This window comes from Sapajus apella, unplaced genomic scaffold (assembly GCF_009761245.1).
Source record: "Sapajus apella isolate SASKATOON/1434 unplaced genomic scaffold, GSC_monkey_1.0 scaffold77, whole genome shotgun sequence".
NCBI classification, from domain to species: Eukaryota; Metazoa; Chordata; class Mammalia; order Primates; family Cebidae; genus Sapajus; species Sapajus apella.
In genome coordinates, this window is record NW_022437017.1 from 5,585,454 (window position 1) to 5,596,925 (window position 11,472).

At 50.4% G+C, this 11,472-nt stretch overlaps 1 protein-coding gene across 1 annotated transcript in view; it reads right to left on the bottom strand.

The window, feature by feature from the left end:
* Window positions 1-11,472, bottom strand: part of CATSPERD (cation channel sperm associated auxiliary subunit delta) — a 51,125-nt gene that overhangs the window by 9,187 nt on the left and 30,466 nt on the right. Inside the window, exons 9-13 of the mRNA XM_032252487.1 lie at window positions 7,107-7,196; window positions 5,790-5,848; window positions 2,440-2,518; window positions 1,111-1,163; window positions 164-238 (exon numbers count right to left, since the gene is read on the bottom strand). Of these exons, the coding sequence (XP_032108378.1) occupies window positions 164-238; window positions 1,111-1,163; window positions 2,440-2,518; window positions 5,790-5,848; window positions 7,107-7,196 (356 nt within the window). The remainder of the gene's footprint in view (window positions 1-163; window positions 239-1,110; window positions 1,164-2,439; window positions 2,519-5,789; window positions 5,849-7,106; window positions 7,197-11,472) is intronic.

An 11,472-nucleotide genomic window follows, 5' to 3' on the forward strand; every position in this document is an offset into this window, starting at 1 on the left:
GAGGCAGAGGTTGTAGTGAGCCGAGATTGCATCATTGCACTCCACCCTGGGCGACAAGAGCAAAACTCCATCTCAATCAACCAATCAATCCTAATTTGCTGTTGGCTTTTGCAGGCCCACTGTCGCCGTGGGTGTCAGGGGTTGTCAGGGTACGCTGCCTTACTTCTGGATGATGAAGCTGTAATTGTCTTGTAGGGTCAAAGCGTCCAGGATGCCCTTGGAACAGGCAGAAATTTTGCTGCAAGCAAAAAAGGACATTGATCAATTTCCCGACCTCACAAGGAACCAAACCATTAAGTATTGGACAGAAAGGGAGGGACCGGGCGTGGTGGCTCAGGCCTGTAATCCCAGCACTTTGGGAGGCTGAGGCCAGCAGATCGCTTGAGGTCAGGAGTTGGAGATCATCCTGACCAACATGGTGAAACCCCGTCTCTACTAAAAATATCAAAACTAGCCGGGTGTGGTGGCGCACGCCTGTAATCCCAGCGACTCAGGAGGCTGAGGCAGGAGAATCACTTGAACCTGGGAGGTGGAGTTTGCAGTGAGCCGAGATCATGCCACTGCACCCCCAGCCTGAGCAAGACTCTGTCTCAAAAAAATTAAAAATGTGGATATCACCAACAGGTGAAGGAGGAGAGACCAACATGCTAGAAACAAACTTAACCTATTAGTGTGAATCGTTTAACTTTTAATTGTGGCAATAATATATATGAAACAGAATACTCTAAAGTCATCTACCTCAGCAATTGTTCTCTCCCCACTCCCCTCCAATATCAACATACTTACTTTCTTTCTTTCTTTCTTTTTTTTTTTTTGAGACAAGAGTTGCGCTGTGTCACACTGGCTGGAGTGCAGTGGCTCGATTTCAGCTCACTGCAGCCTCCACCTCCTGGGTTCAAGTGATCCTCCTGCCTCAGCCTTCCAAGTGGCTGAGATTACAGGCGCCTGCCACCACACCTGATTACTTTTTCTTTTTCAGTAGAGATGGGGTTTTGACATGTTGGCCAGGCTGGTCTCGAACCCCTGTTCTGAAGTGATCTGCCCGCCTCAGCCTCCTAAAGTGCTGGGATCACAGGCGTGAGCTACTATACGCGGCCTCAACACACTTACTTCTGGATGATGATCCTTTTATCCAGGTCACAGCCGATTGAAATCAGGGTTGACTGCAGAGGAGAGACACACAAATGCAAATTCAAGTCAGTGAGGGACACCCAGACACAGTGAACCCCATACAGGAACATGCTCCCATGGAAAGCGCTTGGAAACCATGTGGCCTGCATCCCAACTGGGTGCCCTTACGCCTGGGACGTGCTGTAACCGCAGCTGGCCCCGTGAAAGTTCAACTCTAAGAGCCTGGGACATGGCTAAACTCCACGTGTCGCCTGACGAGCTTTTAGTGGCTTCATGGAGACCAAAACTAATTTTTTTAATTAATTTTTTTTGAGACGGAGTCTTGCTCTGTCACCCAGGCTGGAGTGCAACGGCATAATCTCGGTTCACTGCAACCTCTGCCCGCTGGGTTCAAGCGATTCTCCTGCCTCAGCCTCCCGAGGAGCTGGGATTACAGGTGCGTGACACCACGCCAAGCTAGTTTTTGTATTTTTAGTAGAGACAGGCTTTCACCATGCTAGCCAGGCTGGTCTTGAACTCCTGACCTCAGGTGATCCGCCTGTCTTGGCCTCCCATAGCAATGGGGTAACAGATGTGAGCCACCGTGCCTGGGCAGGTCTGTGGTTTTTAGACATTCACAGAGTAATGTGATCATCACCTCTGTCTAATTCCAGAACATTTTATTATTTTATTTTACTTTTTTTTTAAATCCCCAAACCCCCCTACTTTTTTTGAGACATAGGCTCCCTCTGTCGCCCAGACTGGAGTGCGGTGGCATGATCTCAGCTCACTGCAACCTCCACCTCCCGAGTTCAAGCAATTCTCCTGCCTCAGTCTCCGAAGTAGCTGGGACTACAGGCGTGCACCACCACACCCAGCTATCTAATAAATTTTTTTTTCTCTAGCAGAGGTCGAGTTTCACCAAGTGGGCCAGGTTGGTCTCGACTCCTGACCTCAGGCGTGAGCCACCACGCCCGGCCGGTCTCTGCTGTTTGGGCATTGTAAAATATGCTGCAGTGAACATGCGTGGCCAAGCTCAACAGTGGACCCTGTTCTCTTGGAGCACCTAGAAGTACATTACCTGAGTTGCTCTGACACAGTTCTGGGGATACCCAACAAGAAACAGGCACATGCGTTCAGAATGGTGCGTATGAGGAGGCAGCCCTGGGGTATAATGATGGGGGAGGGGAAAGTGACCCCAGCAATGCGGACAGGATCACCTCCATCTCCAGACCCTGAACAAGGGCTCGGACAGCCCCTCAGGGCCAGCTTCTATAAGTCCTAACCCTTAAGACACCAAATATGAGACAGCAAAGATTTGGGACCTACCAGGGGCTTGACATCCACACATGAAATTTCCTTGTTTGCTATGTCCACAGTTACAGTAGATATGGTGGCTCTCTTTAAGCTGCAAGGCAATGGAATCTGTGTTATTAGAGAATGGCACCCCTGTAAACAAGGCTGCATTCCATTCATCCTTCCATCCATCCAACCATCCATCCATCTAACCATCCGTCCATCCATCCAACCATCCATCCATCTAACCATCCGTCCATCCATCCAACCATCCATCCATTCCATCCACCCACCCATCCATCCATCTCATCCATCTTTCGATCCATTCATTCCACCCACTCATCCATCTATCCACCCATCCATCTCTCTATCCATCTACTCATCCATCTACCAATTTATCCATCCATCCATTCCATCCACTCACCTATTCATCCATCCATTCACTCATTCATCTATTCATTTATTCATCATCCATCCATCACCCACCCAACCATCCATCCTTCCCTCTATCCATCTATCCACTCATCTGTCTACCCATTTATCCATCTGATATGGTTTGGTTCTGTGTCCCCACCCAAATCTCATGTCAAATTGTAATCCTCACATGTTAGAAGAGGGACCTGGTGGAAAGTGACTGGATTATGGGGGCAGTTTCCCCCGTGCTGTTCTTGTGATAGAGAGTGAATTCTCACAATAGCTGACAATTTAAAAGTGTGTGGGGCCAGCCTCGGTGACTCATGCCTGTAATCTCAGCACTTTGGGAGGTCGAGGTTGGTGGATCACCTGAGGTCAGGAGTTTGAGACCAGCCTGGCCAACATGGCGAAACCCCGTCTCTACTAATAATACAAAACTTTGTCAGACATGGTGGCACATGCCTGTAATCTCAGCTACTTGGGAGGTTGAGGCATAAGAATTGATTGAAACTGAGAAGTAGAGGTTGCAGTGAGTGGAGATCACACCACTGCACTCTAGACTGGGTGACAAACTGGAATGGTGTCTCAAAAAAAAAAAAAGACGTATGGCAGGCTAGGCGTGGTGGCTCACGCCTATAATCCCAACACTTTGGGAGGCCAAGGTGGGTGGATCACTTGAGGTCAGGAGTTTAAGATCCGTCTGGCCAACATGGTGAAACCCCATTTCTATTAAAAATACAAAAAAATTACCCAGGAGTGCTGGCATGCGCCTGTAATCCTAGCTACTTGGGAGGCTGAGACAGGAGAACTGCTTGAACTTGGGAGGCAGAGGTTTCAGGGAGCCAAGATTGAGTCATTGCACTCCAGCTTGGGCAACAAGAGTGAAACTCCAACTCAAAAAAAAAAACAAATGTGGCCGGGTGTGGTGGCTCACGCCTGTAATCCAAGCACTTTGGAGGCCAAGGCGGGTGGATCACCTGAGGTCGGGAGTTCAAGAACAGCCTGGCCAACATGGTGAAACCCCGTCTTAAAAAAAAAAAATGTATGGCAATTTCTTTATCTGTCTGTCTCCTGTTGCCCTGAGAAGACATGCTTTTTTCCCCCTTCACTTTCTGCCATTATTGTATGTTTCATAAGACCCCCAAGTCATGCTTCCTGTTAAGCCTGAGGAACTGTAAGTCAAAAACCCTCTTTTCTTTATAAATTATCCAATCTTATGTAGTTCTATATAGTAGTGTGAAAACAGACTATGACATCGTCCATCCATCCATCCATCCATCCCTGAATACTGGCTGGGTGAGGTGGCTCATGCCTGTAATCCTAGCACTTTGAGGGGCTGAGGTGGGCAGATCACTTGAGGTCAGGAGTTCAAGACCAGCCAGGCTAACATGGTGAAACCCTGTCTCTACTAAAAATGCAAAAATTAGTTGGGCGTGGTGTCATGTGCCTGTAATCCCAGCTCCTCGGGAGGCTGAGGCGGGAGAATCGCTTGAACCCAGGGGGTGGAGGTTGCAGTGAGCCGAGATCGTGCCATTGCACTCCAGCCTGGGCAACAGAGTGAGACCCTGTCAAAAAAATCCAAATGCTAACTGAGAGCCTGTGGTCACAAATGGCGCTTAAACTTCCATCGAGTTTTCACTGCTTCTTGAGTCAGTTTTGTTTTGTTTTGTTTTAAGACAAAGTTTCACCGGGCACGGTGGCTCAAGCCTGTAATCCCAGCACTTTGGGAGGCCGAGGCGGGTGGATCACGAGGTCAAGAGATCGAGACCATCCTGGTCAACACGGTGAAACCCCGTCTCTACTAAAAATACAAAACATTAGCTGGGCATGGTGGCGCGTGCCTGTAATCCCAGCTACTCAGGAGGCTGAGGCAGGAGAATTGCCTGAACCCAGGAGGCGGAGGTTGCGGTGAGCCGAGATCGCGCCATTGCACTCCAGCCTGGGTAATAAGAGTGAAACTCCGTCTCAGAAAAAAAAAAAAAAAAAAAAGACAAAGTTTCGCTCTTGTTGCTCAGGCTGGAGGGCAATGGCATGATCGCAGCTCACCGCAACCTCAGCCTCCTAGGCTCAAGCAATACTCCTGCCTCAGCCTCTCGAGTAGCTGGGATTACAGGTGCCTGGCACCATGCCCAGCTAACTCTTTTGTATTGTTAGTAGAGACAGGGTTTCACCATCTTGGCCAGGCCGGTCTCGAACTCCTGACCTCAGGTGATCCACCCACCTTGACCTCCCAGAGTGCTGGGATTACAGGTGTGAGCCACGGCGCCCGGCCTCCCTCCCTTCTTACGGCTGAGTCATATTCCGCCATGCAGGTGGATCACACTGTGTTTATCTTTTCATCTGCGGATGGACCCGTCGGTTGACTCTGCCTTTTGGCTGTTGTGAATCGCGCTGCTGTGAGCACAGGTGTGCAAATACCTCCCTGAGTTCCTGCTTTCTATTCTTTTGGGATGGATGGCAGTGGGTCTGTTAGAGCAGATGGTAATGCTGTGTTTAAGTGTTTTGAGGGACCACTTGTAAAGTGTTTTTGTTGTTGTTGTTATTGTTGTTGAGATGGAGTCTCACGGTGTCACCCAGGCCGGAGTGCAGTGGCACAATCTGGGCTCAGCGCAACGTCCGCCTCCCAGGTTCAAGCCATTCTCATGCCTCGGCCTCCTGAGTAGCTGGGATTACAGGCACCTGCCACCACATCCAACTCATTTTTGTATTTTTAGTAGAGACGGGGTTTCAACATGTTGGCCAGGCTGGTCTCAAACTCCTGGCCTCAGGTGATCCGCCTACCTTGGCCTCCCAGAGTGCTGGGATTACAGGCATGAGCCACCTCACCTGGCTCTTATAAAGTGTTTGAATCCTCTTGTTTCACTGTTCTGGAGCTGGGGGTCTGATCTCAGCCCTGCTTCTCTTCCCCTCCTGCTAAGGGAAACCCCGTACGCAGCCCAGTCCCCACCTCTGTCCAGGAGACAGCATACCTGGAAGTGAAGTTGGGGTTGGTCCTGCCCCAGTGCTGCTGCTGTTTTAGGCAAATATCCTGTGGGGTCAAGAGAGAAAATCCCCAGCGCATCCGTGGAACACCATGGGCATCCCTTAACTCAGGACGGTGGGAGAGATGGGATGTCAGAGGGGACATGGAGGGGATGAACCTGGAAGTCGCTTAGCCCGCTCTGTTCCTTCATTTTTTTAGATGGAGTCTTGCTCTGTCGCCCCGCTAGAGTGCAATGGCATGATCCTGGCTCACTACAACCTCCATCTCCCAGGTTCAAGCGATTCTCCTGCCTCATCCTCCCGAGTAGCTGGGACTACAGGTGAGTGCTGTCATGCCCAGCTAGTTTTGTATGTTTAAGTAGAGATGGGCTTTCACCATGTTGCCCAGGCTGGTCTCCAACTCCTGACCTCAGCCGATCCGCCCACCTCAGCCTTCCAAAGTGCTGGGATTACAGGCATGAATCACCATGACCAGCCCAGCCCTGCTCCGTTCTAATCCCACCATCTGTGAAAGGCTTCTGGGAGCTCACGGAAACAACGGCCCCAGTATGACGGCTCCCATTCCCTTGTTCCCTGAGTTCTGGGGACCCACAGTGAGGAGTGCCTGTTTTCCTCGCTCACCTGGATGTGATGTGATGAGCCTAGTCAAAGGAGTCTGCTGTTACCGACTTGTACCTGGTCAGGCCCCTGACCTATGGAAACTGCCCCCACTGAATCCTCATGCCTCAGTTTACTCAGCGAACTCAGATCTCCAGCCCTGCCCTGGGCTGGGTTGGGCTCCTCCCTGTCATGCCATCCAGGAATCTCCCATGTGACACTTACTGATTGATTGATTGATTGATTGAAATGGGTTCTCAATCTGTCGCCCAGGCTGGAGTGCAGTGGCACGATCTCAGGTCACTGCAACCTTCGCCTCCCGGGTACAAGCGATTCTCCTGCCTCAGCCTCCTGAGTAGCTGGGATCACAGGCGTGCGCCACCACGCCTGACTAATTTTTGTATTTTTAGTAGAGATGGGGTTTCTCTATGTTGGTCAGATGGATCTCAAACTCTTCACCTCATGATATGCCCACCTCGGCCTCCCAAAGTGCTGGGATTACAGGTGTGAGCCACTGTACCTGACCCGTGTGACACTTTAATGAGGTCAAGCGCATGGGTGACATCTGCCTGATCATCTTCCCACCACGGGGAAGGGCTAGGGCCTGTGTCCCCTGAAAATTCTTCAGCTCTTTATGCTGGTAAGGGAAGGAGGAAGAGGGGACCCTCAAGGGACACTCGGCCAGGTTTGGTGGGGACATAGCTCACCAGATTGTACTTGGTGTTCCCATCTAACGTGTGACCGCTCTCATAGAAGGTGGCCTGGAACCCCAGGGAGTAGGGGTTGCTCACCATCACCTAGGGGTGGGGGAAAGAGAAGCTGAGACTGTACAGAGCCAGCAGGCAGACAGGACGACAACTCCCCAGAGTGACGCCAGCACACCTTCAGATGAAAAACCAGAGTGAGTCCTGGTGGCTCACACCTGTAATCCCAGCAATATGGGAGGCCAAGGCAGGTGGATCATTTGAGGTCAGGAGTTCGAGACCAGCCTGGCAAACATGGCGAAACCCCATCTCTACTAAAAATACAAAACTTAGCCAGGCGTGGTTACACGTCTGTAATCCCAGCTGCTTGGGAGGCTGAAGCAGGAGAATTGTGTGAACCCAGGAGGCAGAGGTTGCAGTGAGCCGAGATTGCATCGCTGCATTCCAGTCTAGGTGATAGAACAAGATTCCCTCTCAAAATAAAAACAAAAACAAAAGACTGGCTGGGCGTGGTGGCTCACACCTGTAATCCCAGCACTTTGGGAGGCCAAGGAGGGGAGATCACCTGAGGTTGGGAGTTCAAGACCAGCCTGACCAACATGGAGAAACCCCATCTGTACTAAAAATACAAAATTAGCCAGGTGTGGTGGTGCATGCCTGAAATCCCAGCTACTCAGAGGCTGATGGGGCAAAATGCTTGAACATGGGAGGTGCAGGTTGCAGTGAGCCAAGATTGCACCATTGTACTCCAGCCTGAGGAACAAGAGCAAAACTCTGTCTCAAAAAAAAAAAAGTAAAAATTTAAAAAATGAACTTGCTTTGCAAATGCGGCTGCAGGTGCAATCCCTGATGTGTCCCCCCTGCCCTGAGCTACCCCAGAATCACCCACAGCCCCCAGCTGTGGCCTCGAAGCCCTGCAGTGCAGACAGCGTGGATCTGCAGAGCTGTGAGCCTGGGCCTGTCCTGCAGCAGGAGACACAGACGAGGGAGCCCTGGGTTTGAGCCAGAGGCAGCCTGGGGTGTCCCCCTGCAGGCCCTGGTCCCCTTGTATTTTGTGACAGTCCCCCATATCCTCACAAAAGCCATCCCCATTTTCAGCGTAATTACAGATACTCCTTGACTCACGGTGGGGTCATATTCCCATAAATCTATCATAAATGGGAACTATCAGCCAAGTACGGTGGCTCATGTCTATAATCCCAACACTTTGGGAGGCCAAGGTGGGAAGATTGCTTGGGCCAGGATTTCAAGACCAGCCTCGGCAACACAGAGAGATCCTGTCTCTACAAAGAAAAAAACAAAGTTGAAAATATACTAAGTTGAAAATGCGTTGATTTATTTATTATTATTATTTTTGAGACGGAGCCTCACTCTGGAGTGCAGTGGTGCAATCTCAGCTCGCTGCAACCTCTACCTATCAGGTTCCAGTGATTCTCCCGTCTCAGCCTCCTGAGTAGCTGGGATTACAGGCGCATGCGATCACACTGGCTAATTTTAGTATTTGTAGTAGACATGAGGTCTCACCATCTTGGCCGGGCTGGTCGTGAACTCCTGACCTCAGGTGATCTGCCTGTCTCAGCCTCCTGAAGTGCTAGGATTACAGGGGTGAGTCATCAAATTTGGCCTATTTATTTATTTTTAGTTTTAGTTTTGGAGGCGGAGTCTCGCTCTGTTGCCCAGGCTGCAGTACAGTGGTCCCATCTCGGCTCACTGCCATCTCTGCCTCCCAGGTTCAAGCGATTCTCCTGCCTCAACCTCCCGAGTAGCTGGGACTACAAGCACCCCACCACACCTCGCTAATTTTTGTGTTTTTAGTAGAGGCAGGGTTTCACCATGTTGCCCAGGCTGGTCTTGAACTCCTGAGCTTAGGCATTCTGTCCACCTTAGCCTCCCAAAGTGCAGGCACTACATGTGTGAGCCGCCATACCCAGCCTGCAAATGCATGTGATACGCCTACTACCAAGCATTGGAGGTTAGCCCAGCCGACTTTAGATTGAGAACAAACCAAGCAATACCGAAAGGAGAGCAAAGCCCACTCACCCTTCCCCAACTTGGATCATGACTTCAACATTTCAGGGGTGCAGCCTTCCTGAATGTTTGTAGAAATAGATAATACATTTGGATAAACGTGTCCATCTTTAAGTATACAATTCAATGGCATTTGGTAGATTCATTGTGCAATCATCGCCACCACCGAGTTTTATTTTTTTTATTATTTTTATTTTTTTTTTTGAGACAGAGTTTCGCTCTTGTTACCCAGGCTGGAGTGCAATGGCGCGATCTCGGCTCACCGCAACCTCCGCCTCCTGGGTTCAGGCAATTCTCCTGCCTCAGCCTCCTGAGTAGCTGGGATTACAGGCACGTGCCACCATGCCCAGCTAATGTTTTGTAGTTTTAGTAGAGACGGGGTTTCACCGTGTTGACCAGGATGGTCTCGATCTCTTGACCTCGTGATCCACCCGCCTCGGCCTCCCAAAGTGCTGGGATTACAGGCGTGAGCCACCGCGCCCGGCCCACCGAGTTTTAAACTTTCTCCTCACCCCAAACAGAAACTTTGTCCTCATGAAGCAATCGTTTACCTACTTTTAAATTTTTATTTATTTATTTTGAGATGGAGTCTTGCTCTGTTGCCCAGGCTAGGGTATAGTGGTGCGATCTCGGCTCACCGCAACCTCCGCCACCCAGGTTCTAAGCAATTCTCCTGCCTCAGCCTCCCGAGTTGGGATTATAGGCCTGTGCCACCACACCCGGCTAATTTTTGTATTTTTAGTAGAGGTGGGTTTCACCGTGTAGGTCTGGCTAGTCTCGAACTCCTGACATCGTGGTCCGCCCACCTCAGCCTCCCAAAGTGCTGGGATTGCAGGTGTAACCCACCACACCTGGCCTAAATTATTTATTTATTTATTTACTTATTTATTGAGACGGAGTTTCGCTGTTGTTACCCAGACTGGAGTGCAATGGCACGATCTCAGCTCACTGCAACCTCCGCCTCTTGGGTTCAAGCAATTCTCCTGCCTCAGCCTCCCGAGTAGCTGGGACTACAGGTGCACGCCACCATGCCCAGCTAATTTTTGTATTTTTAGTAGAGACAGCGTTTCACCTTGTTGACCAGGATGGTCTCGATCTCTTGACCTCATGATCCACCCGCCTCGGCCTCCCAAAGCGCTGGGATTATAGGCGTGAGCCACCGCGCCCAGCTGCATTTTTTATTTTTTAAGAGACAAGGTCCTGCTCTGTTACCCAGGCTGGAGTGCAGTGGCATGATCATAGCTCACTGCAGCCTCAACCTCCTGGGCGCAAGTGATCCTCCTTCCTCAGCCTCCCAAGTAGCTGGAACTACAGGTGCACGTGACTGCATGTGGCTAATTTTTATCGTTTTTATAGAGACAGGGTCTCACTATGTTGCCCAGGCTGGACTCAAAATCCTGGGTTTAAGGGATTAAGGGCATGAGCCACTGCGCCTGGCCCTCATGCAGTGTATGAATACTATACTAACAGTGAAAAACAGAAAGATTGTATCGGTACTGGAAGCACGGTTTCTACTGAAGGTGATCATTTTTGTGCCATTGCAAAGTCAAAAAAGTGTAGAACCATCTGCACTTACAACTAATGCTAGGCTTAGACACTTGGATTTTAGATCCAGAAACAAGCCCTTCCTGCTGGGTGTGAGAAGGCCTCAGGGGTCAAGGCTCTTAGCTGCTAGCAAGAGAAGCCAGCTCAGGCTGAGTTAAGAAAATGAGGCCGGGCACTGTGGCTTATACCTGTAATCCCAGCACTTTGGGAGACTGAGGTAGGATCACCTGAAGTCAGGAGTTCAAGACCAGCCTGAACAACATGGTGAAACCCCGTCTTACTAAAAATACAAAAATTAGCCAGGCATGGTGGTATGCATCTGTAATCCTAGCTACTTGGGAGGCTGAGGCAGGAAAATCGCTTGAACCCAGGAGGCAGAGGTTGCAATGAGCCGAGATTGTGCCACTGCACTCCAGCCTGGGTGACAGAGACAGGAAAGAAAGAAAGAAGGAAAGAAAGAAAGAAAGAGAGAGAGAGAGAGAGAGAGAGGGAGGGAGGGAGGGAGGGAAAAGAAAAGAAAAGAAAGATCATTTACGGGCAGCTCAGAAGGATGGAGGAGGCACAGAGGCAGCACGAGAGATGACAGGTGGCCGGCCGGACAGCCGTAGCCTCATCACGCCCAAACATGCAGAGGCCCGCCTGGGGCAAGACCCAGAAACGGCCGGGCGTGGTGACTCACGCCTGTAATCCCAGTGCCTTAGGAGGCTGAGGTGAGCGGATCACTTGAGACTAGGAGTTCAAGATCAGCCTGGCCAATATGGTGAAACGCCATCTCCAGTAAAAATATAAAATTAGG